We start from the raw sequence: 15,780 nt of genomic DNA, 5'->3' as shown, positions 1-15,780 counted from the left end.
CACCTGCCCAAGGCATCCACAGGATTCACCAGCAGTTTACCTGACCTGCCCAAAATACTTGTCATTTCCTTCTTACCTCCCTTTCGAAGATTGCTAATTACACTCCAGAATGGTTTTGCAGCAGCTTGACCCATAGTCTCCAACCTGTTTCCAGTCTTCCCAAGATTTCTTCTTGTATGCTGCAATTATCTGTTTGGCTTTGTTTCTTTCTTCAACATAACTTTCTCTGTCTACCTGAGTTCTAGTATGTGGCCATTTTTGATACGCCTTCATTTTACAGGCTGCCTTGACTGTGTCATTCCACCAAGCTGTTTGCAACAATTTTTAAACCTTTTAATATTAACTTTTAGGCACACCAAGTACAGGGTGTCTCAAAAGAAAGTTTATATTTGAGATGTCAAAATAAAATAGAGATAGAAGTGTATGAACAAAATCTTTGTTTATTGTTGAAATATACCATTTAGGAATTTACTTCTTAAAAATAAAGTCATTCAAATGCAACCCAGCCTGCATACTGCACTTATTTAAGTGATGAACAAAGTGTTGCACGACAATTTGACATGAAGACAATGAGTTGGCTGTCACTCACTGCATATATTTTCTTTCAGTTGCTCCAGAGAAGTCAGATTACTGACAAACACTTTAGATTTGACATATCCCCATAAGAACAAATCTAGGGGCTCAAATCTGGACTGCGTGAGGGCCAATTTGTGTCACCCCTCCTGGAGATCAATTTTCCAGGGAAAATTTCTCGAACTTGCAGTATAGGCACACTGGAAGTGTGTGCTGTGGCTCTGTCATACTGAAACCATGTTCTTTGATTATAACCAGGAAAGCTTTGCAATTCATGCAACAAAAAGTCGGGTTGACGGAGGAGATAGAGAAGATCCAAAGAAGAGCGGCGCGTTTCGTCACATGGTTATTTGGTAACCGTTATAGCGTTTCGGAGATGTTTAGCAAACTCAAGTGGCAGACTCTGCAAGAGAGGCGCTCTGCATCGCGGTGTAGCTTGCTCGCCAGGTTTCAAGAGGGCGCGTTTCTGGATGAGGTATCGAATATATTGTTTCCCCCTACTTATACCTCCCGAGGAGATCACGAATGTAAAATTAGAGAGATGAGAGCATGCACTGAGGCTTTCAGACAGTCGTTCTTCCCGCAAACCGTATGCGACTGGAACAGGAAAGGGAGGTAATGACAGTGGCACGTAAAGTGCCCTCCGCCACATACCGTTGGGTGGCTTGTGGAGTATAAATGTAGATGTAGATGTAGATATAACATTTGAACTTGAAGTAATAGCATGACCACTCTTGTCCTTGTAAAAGTATGGGCCAGTTATTCATGGAGCCGCCATCACAGCCCGTACAGTAACTTTTGGTGAATGAAAGTGTTTCTTATCCTTCTGTTTAGGATTCATTGCACCCCAGTAGTGGCAATTTTGCCTTTTATTGTGTGTGTTCAGGCGAAAATGAGCCTTGTCAGAAAACAAGATGTTGTCAAATGAAGGGCACTCAGTAACATCATTAACAAACTGCAACTTGTGTCTGGCATCCTGAGGCTTTAATTCTTGCTCCACGTGGATGTTGTAGGGGTGCAATTTAAGCTTTTTAGCAGAATTCAGAGCTGTGATGATCTATTCACATTTAAGGAACACGCTTACAAATGGAAAGGATCATAATGAATAGACCAATTTATACACTCCACGGATTCACCCTTACTTGGTGAACTCAGTCACCAGCATTTCGGTTTGATCTGCGTTGGACTGGTCTCCTCAAATGGATAAGGGGAACACTTGTAGCATCATTTACATTATGTGGTCCGTGACTGCTAGCATCATTTACATTGTGCAATCCGTGAATCACTGCAAAATTTGCACGAAGGTACACTCACCAAATAACTGTTTTCATAAAATTCTTGCACACACAACATGCGGTCCGCTTTCTACTGAATTCGTAAAGGACAAGCAAATGATGAATGTCCCCCCCCCCCCCCCTCTCCGATTTGCACAGGAATATTTTCAAACATAAACTTTCTTTTGAGACACCCTGTACATTATTGCAATCTACAGAGTTTTTAACATAATCTCCACTTCTTTGCACCAGTTTTCCCATCGTTCTGCAACTTTGAAAATACACTTACAGTAGAACTCCTTTCCATCTGCATGAAGGTACTGTCACATTGCTTTCTGAATATTCTCCACCATCTCTTGCTGTTCGTCACCTGTCACAATATATGTTAAAAGGTCATCATCTTCGTTTTGCAATCTCTGGAGAAGGTTTTGGTTGATGGTTCTTCTCTGAAGCTTGTGGTCTTCAGTCAATAAACGTAGGACCCAACGGGCATAAACTTCTTGATTACCTAACCTTTGAATCATTTCTTGCATTGCACTGTGTCCTACTGTGAGCATAGCTTCAATTTCATTCACTATGACATGCCTGTCTTCTCTAATGAGCTAACCTGTTCTTTTGTTTTTGTGTCCCGTGGAGGCAGTTCGTGGGTGACTGCTATGAGGCTGATCTCGGATACTTGTTTTCCCATTTTCAAAATGCTTCAGCCATCTCCTTACACTGTTAGCACCCATGCAGACATCTCCATAGGCACTTTGAAGTCTGAGGTGAATTTCAGCAGCAGATTTTCTCCCTCTAATAAGGAATTCAGTGACGGCACACTGTCAAAACGAAACATCGATGTCTGCTATTTTGGAAGTTCTGCCTGTGGTCACGTGATAGACACTAGTGATATTATAATGTGGCAACATATGTTAGGAGATCTGTAGATTACAATCCTGTAATCGTTTTTGTTAAATTGTTGGAGTTTGAATTTTAACTAGGGGTTGTTCACAACTTTCAGTATGGTTCTTTTAGTTTCAAATGCCTGAAATTACATTTTCTGAAAAAGAAATGGATTGTCTACCAAGACCATAACAAACCTTAAAAACTGGATCATCTCAGAAATACTGATACTAAAGATACTTAACTTGTAATTGTAAATTATGATTTGAGAAAAATGATTCTCTGTAGAGACAAAAAGAATTTTTGTTAGTTTTAAAAGTATAATTTTTAATATGTTTTCAAATCTTTTAAGGGTGAGCCAATTCACAAATTAATTATTAATGACAGCATTATGGAAGAATCAATTATACTTAATATTTTAATAAAAAGCAGTCCAGGTTGCAATAAACTTACCAGTTTTGGTATAGAAGACTCCTCAGATCTAAATTCCAGATGATGCGAGGAGACAGTGCATTGAGCTGGTGTGTAGTACCGCCTGATATATGTCACAAACTGCCAACAGTACTGTGTAGCGGTCAGCGCTACATAGCGACTCTTCACATCATCTGGAACCTTGGTCTGAGTATGGTCTTTTAGACTGAAACTGGTAACCACAATTAAAAATAAAAATTTATTGCATTCGGGATTGCTTCTTATTGAAAAATTTTTTTGGACCTATTGTCAGTATATAAATTTTCACCACTGTAGAACATACTTCCTTTGAGACAACGTAAGATACTAAATGAGCTTTTGAAAACATTATTAAAGTTTTTGTTTTCAAAATACTGTTTTCAATTTAGAGGAAGTGTTTTCCTTCTGATGTCTGTATTGATGTGTGTTAGTATAATTACTCAGCCATTTAAAATAAATGACATTGTTAAGGCAATGTTCAATAAGTTTAAACATGTCTTGTAACACAACTTCCCTGTACGCCAACACTGACTGATCTCTTACAATACAAGGTTAAATAATAATAATAATAATAATAATAATAATAATATAGCTGAGCTGTTGTTTTTAATAGTGTTTTTTACTTTACCAGTGTACATTTCTAAACACAGCTTCATCATTGTCAGGGTTTTACTTGTTCATCAAAGGTTCTTCACTGCAATGTCAACACACCAGAAATGCTCACCTGTGAATATTGCCAATTTCTGTCTTCAGACTATCTACATCTACATCTACATTTGTGCACGTATATCTACACTCTGCAAACCATCGTGAAGTGCATGGCAGAGCATATGTCCCACTATACCAGTTATTAGGGTTTCTTCCCATTCCATTCACGTATGCAGTGTGGGAAGAATGATTCTTTGAATGCCTCTGTGCTTGAAGCAGTTATTTCAATTTTATCCTCACAATCCCTATCTGAGTGATACAAAGGGGGATTGTAGTGTATTCGTAGAGTCATCATTTAAAGCTGGTTCATGAAACTTTGTTTCTCAGGATAATTTACGTCTGTCTTCCAGTTCACTTCCACCAGTCACGGTGGCCGAGCTGTTCTAGGTGCTTCAGTCCAGAACCGCACTGGTGCTACAGTCGCAGGTTCGAATCCTGCCTCGGGCATGGCTGTGTGTGATGTCCTTAGGTTAGTTAGGTTTAAGTAGTTCTAAGTCTTAGGGGACTGATGACCTCCAATGTTAAGTCCCATAGAGCTCAGAGCCTTTTTGAGTTCACTTCCTTCACTATCTGTAACACTCTCCCACACATCAAACAAAAGCGTGACCATTTATGGTCCTCTTCTCTGTATTCATTCAATATCGCCTGTTAGTACTATTTGGTATGGGTCTCACACAATTGGACAATATTGTAGAACTGGTCATATAAATAATTTGTAAGCAGTCTCCTTTGTAGACTGATTGTAATTCCCCAGTATTCTACCAATTAACCTAAGTCTACCACCTGCTTTACCCATGAGTGAACCTATGTGGTCATTTCATTTCATATCCCTACAAAGTCTTGCACCCAGGCATTTGTATGAGTTGGCTGATTTCAACAGTGAGTCACTGATATTACAGCCATAGAATGCAACTGTTTTTTTATGTGCAGAATCATAACTTCTGAACATTTAAAGCAAGTTACAATCTTTGGGTGACGCGTAAGCCTTATCAAAACTGACAGAATATTTATGAAGCTTCATTCTGACAGTACTTCAGCATAGATAACTGCATCATCTACAAAAATTCTGTGGGTACTATTAATATCTTTCCTGGAAGATAAATCTATATGCCTCTTGCAGCTGCCACCGGATCACCTTCAATGTATTCCACAATACACCATCAGAAGTACCAGGACACCCATTGGTGAACATTAATATGGGGTGTGTCTATCCTGTGGCTTACGACTGCTCGAGATCTGCTGGGGAGACTTTCATGTAGGTGTGTGAATGTTTGTGCTGGATTGACAGCCCTCTCTTTTTTTTGAAGACATGAAACCAGAGAAGATAATGGAGTCGGATGCTACAGCGTGCAGCAAATTTGATATTCTGACACCTCCCAGAGGTGTTCCATTGATTTCAGATTAGGACTCTGGGCGAGACAGTCCATTTCAGGAGTCTTTATAGTCCACAAACCATTCCCTCACATGTGCTGCTTTACAATAGGGTGCACTGTAACTCTCATACAAACAATCCTCATGTCTGAATTGTTCTCTACTGTACACAGCACACAATGGTTTAAAACGTATTCATATCCTACTGCATTTAACGTTTTCTTAAGTGCAGTAATGAGACCATGCCTAACCACAAAAAACGCCCACCTCCTCTGTATTTCACTATTGGCACTACACATGATGACATCCAATATGTACAAATGGGTTCACATGATAGATGTTTTCAGAATCCATACTGATTGCCACTGAGGAGGTCATTCGCTGTACAAATTGTAAATAGCCTTTCGCTCCCTGTATTTTACCCCTGGCACCTTCAGAATTTCAAAGAGAGTATTCCAGTCAACATTGTCAAAAGCTTTCTCTAAGTTTAAAAATGCTAGAAACGTAGGTTTGCAGTATCTATCTTACCCCTAGTGAGATAAACCTCTACATCCTTACATTTGTCCTCTAGCCATGCCTGCTTAGCCATTTAGCACTTCCTGTCGATCTCATTTTTGAGACGTTTGTATTCCTTTTTGCCTACTTCATTTACTGAATTTTTATATTTTCTCCTTTCATCAATTAAATTCAGTATTTCTTCTGTTACCCAAGGATTTCTAATAGCCCTTGTCTTGTTACCTACTCGATCCTCTGCTGCCTTCACTACTTCATCCCTCAGAGCTACCCATTCGTCTTCTACTGTATTTCTTTCCCCCATTCCTGTCAATTGTTCCCTTATGCTCTCCCTGAAACTCTGTACAACCTGTGGTTTAGTCAGTTTATCCAGGTGCCATTTCCTTAAATTCCCACCTTTTTGCAATTTCTTCTGTTTTAATCTACAGTTCATAACCAATAGATTCTGGTCAGAGTCCACATCTGCCCCTGGAAATGTCCTACGATTTTAAACCTGGTTCCTAAATCTCTGTCTTACCATTATATAATCTATCTGATACCTTTTAGTAGTTTCTGATACCTTTTAGTAGTTTAGTAGTAGTAGTGAAAATGGTGAAAAAGTTAAAAAGGTAAAAAGCTGTATGACAAGACCAGTAAGACAATAAGAGAAGCATATCTCCGAATGAAAAAGAAGAACCAAATTTAAAAATTGGTTTCACAAAATCCTACTCCTTACAACCAAAATGTGTAAAATACCAGCCAGTGAAGGAAGTATGCACACTTATTTACATCACTAATTTGAAACTTATTTGTTTCCCCATAGGTAGTGTCACAGGGGGGAAGTACACAGACGTGGACCTGATGCTTTTCTGTATGTGTCGAGTGCTGCAACATATATGTTGGGTGCAGGAGTATGCAGTGTGTCCTGGTGCTGAAGGGATGGCTGTTGAAGCATTACATGTACACCTACATCATACTCTGCAAGCTACCTAATGGTGTGTGGTGGAGCGTACTTTCAGTACCCGGTCCCTCCAGCACTGTTCCACTCACGAATAGTGAGTGGGAAGAATGGTTGTCAGAAAGCCTGTGATTTGGCTCTAATTTCTCAAATTTTCTCCTCGTGGTCAATACGCAAGATGTATGTGGGAGGAAGTAATATGTTGTCCCAATTCCTCCTGAATAATGTTGTTTCGAAATTTCAGTAGTAAATCTCTCCATGATGCGCAACACCTCTCTTGTAACGTCTACCAGTGGAGTTCGTTTAGCATCTCCGTAACGCTCTCTCACCAGCTAAATGATCCCGTGACGAAGCGCACCGCTCCTTGTTGGATCTTCTCCATCTCCTCTATCGGTCCTACCTGATAGGGATCCCAGATAGACGAACAATACTCAAGAATTGGGCAAACAAACACCTTATAAGCCACTTCTTTCATGGATGAGTTACATTTCCTAAGATTCTTCTGATGAATCTGAAGTCTGGTGTCTGCTTTTCCCACTATCTCTTTTATGTGGTCATTCCACTTCAGGTCGCTCTGGATAGTTATGCCTGGATTTTTTACAACAGATGCTGTCTACAGCTGTTTGTCGTCAATAGTGTAGCTGTACCCTCACCCCCTATTACAACAGTATGATCAGGATAATTACTAATGATATTCTGCAAGTTCTGCCTGAAGGGCTTTACAACTACAGATCCTGACACAGGTGGTCTATAAAAGCACCCGATCACCATTTTTTACCTTTCTTTGATACTCAGTTTCACCTAGATTAGTTCACATTTGGAATGTTTGATAACCACGCTTGATTTTGTCAAATTTTTGTTGCAATAAGCATGCCGCTACCATTGGTGACTAACCTATCTGTATGATAAACATTCCAATCTGAACTTAAGATTTCATTGTCATTGACGTCTGGTTTCAACCAGCTTTCTGTTCCCAATACTATCTGCACTTTGTAACCTTCAGTAAGCAATACTAATTCTGAGACATTTCCTTCGATGCTCCTGCAGATTACGAAAATCATATTAATCATTTCCGTCTCTGATCTGCAAGTACAGTTTCTCTGAGGTGACTGTGGCTGATTTAACAGGCAAATCATCTTTGATACCACGGGAGGTGTCCTCCAACCTAAAAATGCCCCTTGTGCATGCCACACACATTCTGCTACTGTAGTAGCCGCTTCCTGCATGTAGTGCGCGCCTGACCTATTAAGGGGGACCCTACAATTCTGCATCCGATAGCGGAGGTCGAGAAATTTGCATCCGATACCGTCATAGAGTCGGCAGAGCCTCTGGTTTAGACCTTACACTCTGCTCCAAACCAGAGGGTTGTGATCAATCCTGGGTACGATGCTGCAAATAGACAGCTTAGCCTGCACCCCACATGCATTGCTGTTTGCCTTCACCAAATCAGCCAGCTGCTGAAAAGAGCCGATCAATCATGCCGACATATGCCACTACATGTAGCTGGTTGCACCCAGTGCGCTCAATAGCCGCCTGCAGGGCCTCCTCCGTATCACAGATGAGACCTCCCGCCAAACATACCAAATGCACTCTGGAATTCTTTCCCACCTCGCCTGCTATCTCCCTGAGGGGCTCCGTCACCCGCATAACATTTTAGCTCCCAATGACTAGCATACCCACTCTGTACTTGTCCGGACTGGACAAGAAAATTGGCCCAACAGGAGAGGCATCCTGTGCCGGCTCAGAGTTATCATCAATACTGGGTAGCACCTCGTACCTGTTGCCAAGATCTAAGGAGCCAGTCGCACGGCCTGCTCCCTCTTTCATCTTTCGCCCAGTGACACAGTGAGAACAGACCGGTCAGATGTTGTGTATCACAAGCCGCAGAGATGTCCTGGTCACTGGGGATTCCAGTGGCACCAAAGGTGTCACAGGTCTCGTCACTGCCACCTCGACATCACTGCAACTTTTAATATTAGTTAGAAGCTTGTAGACAGTAGCCAACATAGCTTTCAGCTCTTTACGGACAGCAGCCAACTCTCCTTGTGTCTGGTCACAGCAAGCACTGTCCCTAGCGATATTGTACCGTGTCTAAAATAGATATAAGATGTCAAATGGCACTACTGAGTTTGAAATGTCTACAAAATGTACCAAAGGAGAATAAAGTAACACTAAAAGTTTGTATGCAAATTTCTGACTGCTCTGAGAGCGCAAGCTATTAAACAGAAATAGATTTCTCTACTGGCTCTGAGCACTATGGGACTTAACATCTGAGATCGTCAGTCTCCATAGAACTTAGAACTACATCACACACATCCATGCCCGAGGCAGGATTTGAACCTGCGACTGTAGCGGTCACGCAGTTGCAGACTGAAGCGCCTAGAACTGCTCAGCCACACGGGCTGGCATTTCTCTACTGAAGTTAATGTACACTACTCGCCATTAAAATTGCTACACCAAGAAGAAATGCAGATGATAAATGGGTATTCATTGGACAAATATATTATACTAGAACTGGCATGTGATTACGTTTTCACGCAATTTGGGAGAATAGATCCTGAGAAATCAGTACCCAGAACAACCACCTCTGGCTATAATAACGGCCTTGATACGCCAGACATTGAGTCAAACAGAGCTTGGATGGCGTGTACAGGTACAGCCGCTCGACACCACAGTTCATCAAGAGTAGTGACTTACATATTGTCGCGAGCCAGTTGCTCGGCCACTGTTGGCTAGACGTTCTCAATTGGTGAGAGATCTGGAGAATGAGCTGGCCAGGGCAGCAGTCAAACATTTTCTGTATCCAGAAAGGCCCGTATAGGACCTGCAATATCTTGTCGTGCATTATCCTGCTGAAATGTAGGGTTTTGCAGGGATCGCATGAAGGGTAGAGCCACGGGTCGTAACATATCTGAAATGTAACGTCCACTGTTCAGAGTGCCGTCAATGCGAGCAAGAGGTGACCGAGACGTGTAACCAATGGCACCCCATACCATCACGTCGGGTGATTACACGCTTCCAATGTGCATTCACCACGATGTCGCCAAACACAGATGTGACCATCATGATGCTGTAAACAGAACCTGGGTTCATCCGAAAAAGTGACATTTTGCCATTCGTGCACCCACGTTCATCGTCAAGTACACCATCGCAGGTGCTCCTGTCTGTGATGCAGCGTCAAGGGCAACCGCAGTCACGGTCTCCGAGCTGATAGTCCGTGCTGCTGCAAACATTGTCGAACTGTTCATGCAGATGGTTGTCGTCTTGCAAACGTCCCCATCTGTTGACTCACGGATCAAGACGTGGCTGGACGATCCGTTACAGCCGTGCGGATAAGATGCCTGTCATCTCGACTGCTAGTGATACGAGGCTGTTGTGATTCAGTGCGGCATTCCGTATTACCCTCCTGAACCCACCTATTCCATATTCTGTTCTCAGTCATTGGATCTCGACCAACGCGAGCAGCAATGTCGCTATACGATAAACAGCAATCATGATAGGCTACAATCCGACCTTTATCAAAGTTGGAAACATGATGGTACGCATTTCTCCTTCTTACACGAGGCATCACAACAATGTTTCACCAGGCAATGCCAGTCAACTGCAGTTCGTGGATGAGAAATCGGTTGGAAACTTTCCTCATGTCAGCACGTTGTAGGTGTCGCCACCGGCGCCAACCTTGTGTGAATGCTATGAGAAGCTAATCATTTGCATATCACAGCATCTTCTTCCTGTCGGTTAAATTTCGCGTCTGTAGCACGTCATCTTCATGGTGTAGCAATGTTAGTGGCCAGTAGTGTATTTACAGATACCTGTTATTAGAAATCCTGTTTACTGAAAAGGTACTGGACGTGATAAATAGTCAAACTAGAATGCACTGATCTAAAACTGTATGCTGTTTACTAGTACACAATTAAAATTTAGTGGTGTTATGGACTTTCTGGTGACAGGGCAGTTTACACTAGAAAGCAGCCCTACACAAGGATATTCACAAGATTTACACAAAAACATAACCTACGATTAATTTTCTAACCAATAGTCTACAGAGTAAAATACACACATATAGTTCACCTTCAGGATACTGACAATAACTTAACATATGCGTTGTGGGAGGGAGGAGAGTTGGTGCAGAAGACAGTGGACTTAGGGAAGTTTGTTATGGAGGTTAGGCATTGTATCATGAAAGGATTAGCTCACAATATCCTCAGGATTCAGAGACAGACCACATCAGAAGTAAAATCACCCACATCCTAGAATACTGATACATTAATTCTTCATTTTGACTTTGCTGAGAACCGGCCTGTTGCATTGCAGAACGCAAACCACCGGCACACATCACAAGTGTCAATATTCACGTATGTTGCTCACTGTCTTGGAACATCACACTGTTTTGCTGTTGTTGCTGGTGGTCCTATTCATTACAGTGTACACGCATGCTATGCTGTCCATGACATAGCCTCTAGAGCTCATTCATTTCCTAAATGTGTACAAACTGATGTACAGCATCTCATTTTAAAAACTGTTTTCAGCTTTGTGAGATTGGAAAACACTGTACAGGAATTGTGATAAAAAGTGGATATTTTCATCAACAGGACACGGGAAAAAGCACACGAAGGGGTAAGTGGTCTCTGCAAACATCTTGCAAGAAGATGTATCTTCAGCATAAAGCTGTTGACGCTATAGGAGACGCTATTGCACTTGTACAGACCATATCAAAATTACTACAAAACACTAAACTGTTACCTCTAAATGAAAGTACATGAGGGGAATTCCATTTAACAAGAGACAAGAGTGCTCTGTTATGAAGCTAGTGGTAGGAATTCAGTCAAGTGACTGCCACGTTGTATCCTGGAGTGGCATATACATTGCAAGGACAGTTCTCCACAGAATGCAGTCTGTTACTCTGTGTGAAATGTAGGGACCTCAGGGTATATTAGAAGACTTTGTTTTGAGCAACTTCATTTCTTCTGTAACAATGAAAACAATCAATTATTGATGAAATTATTTAATTGGATACATAATGTTGCCCACCACGTCTATAATAGCGTACCGTGACCCTCCCAATCTCCGCAGCATTTTTGTCAGACTTCATCCTCCCTCTGAACCCATCTCCCTACCCTATGGCTCCTACCCCTGTGACCATCCCCACTGCAAGACGTACCGTATGCATCCTCCTACCCTCACCTATAATAGCCCTGTAAGTGGCAAAACATCTACTATCGAAGGGAGAGCCACCTATTAAATGACACATGTCATATACCAGCTGTTATGTAAACACTGTTCAGCCTTCTAAATCGGCATAACTACCACCAAATTATCAATTAGGATGAATGGGCATAGGCGGAGGTTATATATTGGCAGTTCGCAATATCCTGTTGCAGAGCATGTTCTGCAACATGACATTTGTGACCTCGGCACCTGTTCCACCACATGTGCCATCTGAATTCTTTCCCCAGACACCAGTTTCTCAGAACTCCGCTGGTGGGAAGTAGCACTACAACGTATACTTGGTTCCACCACCCACCTGGCCGTAATTTACACTAATTTCTTCCGTCCCAGCTATTTTTCACTCTAACTACTCTTTGCTTCACTCCATTTTAGTTTTCTACATCTTCCATTGTCTTTCCCCATCTATTTTTCTTGAGAAACGATAAAGTGGAAATACTACTAACTGTCACCTATGACATTAATACCTGAAATGATTAAACTATCAAAATATTTTTATATACAGATGAGAGAATCTGAAATTTTTGGATTCTTTATGAATTAGGGCCCTATTTTCTCTTAAAAAAACCTGAATACTTTAGAAATTGAATTGTATGTTAGTTGGTCATTGTACTTATGGAAGGTGCAATGCACTCAGCTTACTCACTCTTATTGACCTGTGCATGATGTTTTAGTAGTAATCTCTGTCTCGCATATTACCCTGTCTTCCACCTTTAAGCTTTCCTTCTCATTCAGTACAGTAAGTCTCCCCTGACCTGCGATTCTGGGTGGCTTTCCCAAAGTCTACCCCTTTTCCTAGACCTCTCCAGTCCTTTTCCTTCACCCGTCTTGCTTCCCCTTCAACCCTTCTGCCTGAAGAAGGAGCCACTGGCTCCAAAAGTTTGCCAGTCACAACAGTCTTTTATGTGTGTGTTGTGCTGCCACTTATCTATTTATTTCTTGTGTGTATTCCTGTGGTGGGAGGGACAAATAATTAGTGTCTCTCATGAGCTATTAGATGTAACCATCTCCATTATGACACCTCATGGTATGGCAAATTTTTTGAAATGCCTATCATCAACAGATCACTGCAGTTCCCATTTCCCAAATACTGCTGTTGTTGGATCATCATTAAAACAAAAAATAAATAAAAAAAATTAAAAAAAAAATTTAGAGTGCAGTGTTGATTGTTGCAGTGCACATAGTTTTAATTCATGGAATGTCATAAAGAAGTAAAATCATGACAGAAAACAATGAAAAATTTGTGAATAATATCAGAAAAGGAAAAATGTGTATCTAAAGCTATATTCTGTATTTGTAATTTTTTTAAGCAATGTGTGAACAGAATGAACAATTGTTTTCCCACTCACTTATAAGGGTGTAAAGTAATTATTCTCACTAAGATATAAAAGTTTTGCAATACATTTACTCAAAATCAGTAATTAGTTTAAATTTTTAAGTGGCAAGAGTCTTTTGACCAACAAAAGAAAGGTGCAATAAAAATTTCTCAAATTTTCCACCGCAAAATACTGCCCACTCTGGTTGCACCTTCCATAAGTACAATGACCAACTAACATACAATTCAATTTTCAGAGTATTCAGGATATTTTCTTTTTTTTTTAAGAGAATGTAGGCCCGTAATTCATAAAGAATCCAAAAATTTCAGATTCCCTCATCTGTATATAAAAATATTTTCAGGTATTAATGTCATAGGTGAAAGTTAGTAGTATTTCCACTCTAACATTTCTCAAGACAGTTAACATCCTGTGACTATTAATATTTTCTATGCATAATTTTTAAGTTTGCAAAATGTTACAAATTTTTGTAGTTTATTTTTCCAAAAGTGAAGATGAAAAGAAGTGAACAAGGTTTATATTCAAATTAATTTCAGATCTCTATTGCTTTTAGTTTTTTATTACAGTTATTTTTATTTTCCCTTGCATTATGACATTTTCACAAATATTCTCATTTAGAGAGGTCTAAAACATTTTAACAGAAAATCAAAATATTTTAGTGTTGGTGAGTTGCCTTGTGGAACTTCAACACATATTTTTTTCAGAAAATGGGACACTTTCACTCTTGACCTGTAAGATTTGAGATGAAATCAGCCAAATATGCTGCATCAAAGATATCAATATTTTACTTCCAGTACATCATCACAAAAACTGTTACACAGCTCATTTATTGACATTATGGGGACATTTGCAAGACAACAACCGTCTGCATGAACAGTTCGATGACGTTTGCAGCAGTATGGACTATCAGCTCGGAGACCGTGACTGCGGTTGCCCTTGACGCTGCATCACAGACAGGAGCACCTGCGATGGTGTACTTGACGATGAACCTGGGTGCACGAATGGCAAAATGTCATTTTTTCGGATGAATCCAGGTTCTGTTTACAGCATCATGATGGTCGCATCTGTGTTTGGCGACATCGTGGTGAACGCACATTGGAAGTGTGTATTTGTCATCCCCATACTGGCGTATCACCCGACGTGATGGTATGGGGTGCCATTGGTTACGTCTCGGTCACCTCTTGCTCGCATTGACGGCACTCTGAACAGTGGACGTTACATTTCAGATATGTTACGACCCGTAGCTCTACCCTTCATTCGATCCCTGTGAAACCCTACATTTCAGCAGGATAATGCACGACCACATATTGCAGGTCCTATACAGGCCTTTCTGGATACAGAAAATGTTTGACTGCGGCCCTGGCCAGCACATTCTACAGAAAATTTCCCATCTATAGACTAAGATGAGATAAAGTGTCCATTAAAAACAGTTTTGCAGCATTTGTGGTGTCCCCTGAAGGCTGTGGAGTAACTATGTTTGTTTTGCTGTTACAGATTTCTCCTGTGCCCAGCAGCAGTGGCAGTGCTGCTGATGACTCCGTCAGGGTCAAGCAGGAGATGGTGAGAATGCGTGCTCCTCACTTTTACAGACCTCGAGTGAAACAATGTGCCCTGTTTGCAGCAATCATAAAAAGCGTTATAAAAGTCTATAAAGTTAACTGAAGCAAAAATTACCAGCTCCTAAAAATGTTTTAAATGACCCAGCAGTGGTATGAGGGAGACTTTGAAAAATTTTAGAATGCCATGGTTCTAAAAACAAATGAAATTTCATTGTATTCAACAGCTGCTCTCTAATGTTTTGTAAGTTGATTACTGGGTAGTTTCTTGGATTTACTCCATTTCTTTGTTAATTACCATCATCTAAAGATTTAATTTACACCAAATTATGTATTTGATTAAAGGACATTTCCGGGCTATGCTATTGCACAATTAAAATCATCATTAATGCCTAAACTGTGTTAAAATCAGATTAGAAATGCACTTGTTGAAGAAGCAACAAATTATACGAGGGTAATCACAAAAGTAAGGTCTCATATTTTTTAATAAGTACATAGACCTGTTTATTTCTGCAGTGGCTTACACCAGTTTACAGCTTGAACATTTAGCTATTTTTGAACATAATCACCATTTCTGTCGATGCTTTTTGTAGACTCTGTGGCAGTTTTTGTATGCCCATGTCATACCAGTTCGCCGCCATGCTGTTCAAAAAGTTATGAACCTCTTCTTTCACCTCATTGTCAGAGCTGAATCGCTGAGACCACAATTAACGCTGGCAGGTACTGTGAGACTCTGAAAAAACTCAAACGGACAATTCAGAACCAGAGAAGAGGAATGTTGAGCAAAGGCATACACATTCTCCATGACAACGCTCGCCCACACACCGCTCGGCAAACGGTTGCTCTCTTGCAACAGATTCAGTGGAACAAAATCACCCATCCACCTCATAGTCCTGACTTGGCACCCAGTGACTATCACCTGTTCCGTAGGTTAAAAGAAGATTTGGCCAGAAAGC

General features: G+C 40.8%; 1 protein-coding gene across 2 annotated transcripts in view; it reads left to right on the top strand.

Moving 5' to 3' along the window:
* Window positions 1–15,780, top strand: part of LOC126295348 (zinc finger protein ZFP2-like) — a 233,021-nt gene that overhangs the window by 25,971 nt on the left and 191,270 nt on the right. The window contains exon 2 of one of the 2 annotated variants that reach the window (XM_049987816.1): window positions 14,763–14,828. In XM_049987816.1, coding sequence (XP_049843773.1) covers window positions 14,763–14,828 — 66 coding nt within the window. Of the gene's footprint in view, window positions 1–14,762; window positions 14,829–14,946; window positions 15,069–15,780 lie in introns of those variants that run through there. The other variant, XM_049987817.1, reaches the window with a different exon arrangement.

Source organism: Schistocerca gregaria, chromosome 11, assembly GCF_023897955.1.
Source record: "Schistocerca gregaria isolate iqSchGreg1 chromosome 11, iqSchGreg1.2, whole genome shotgun sequence".
Taxonomy (NCBI): Eukaryota; Metazoa; Arthropoda; class Insecta; order Orthoptera; family Acrididae; genus Schistocerca; species Schistocerca gregaria.
This window is presented reverse-complemented; position numbering and strand designations above follow the sequence as displayed.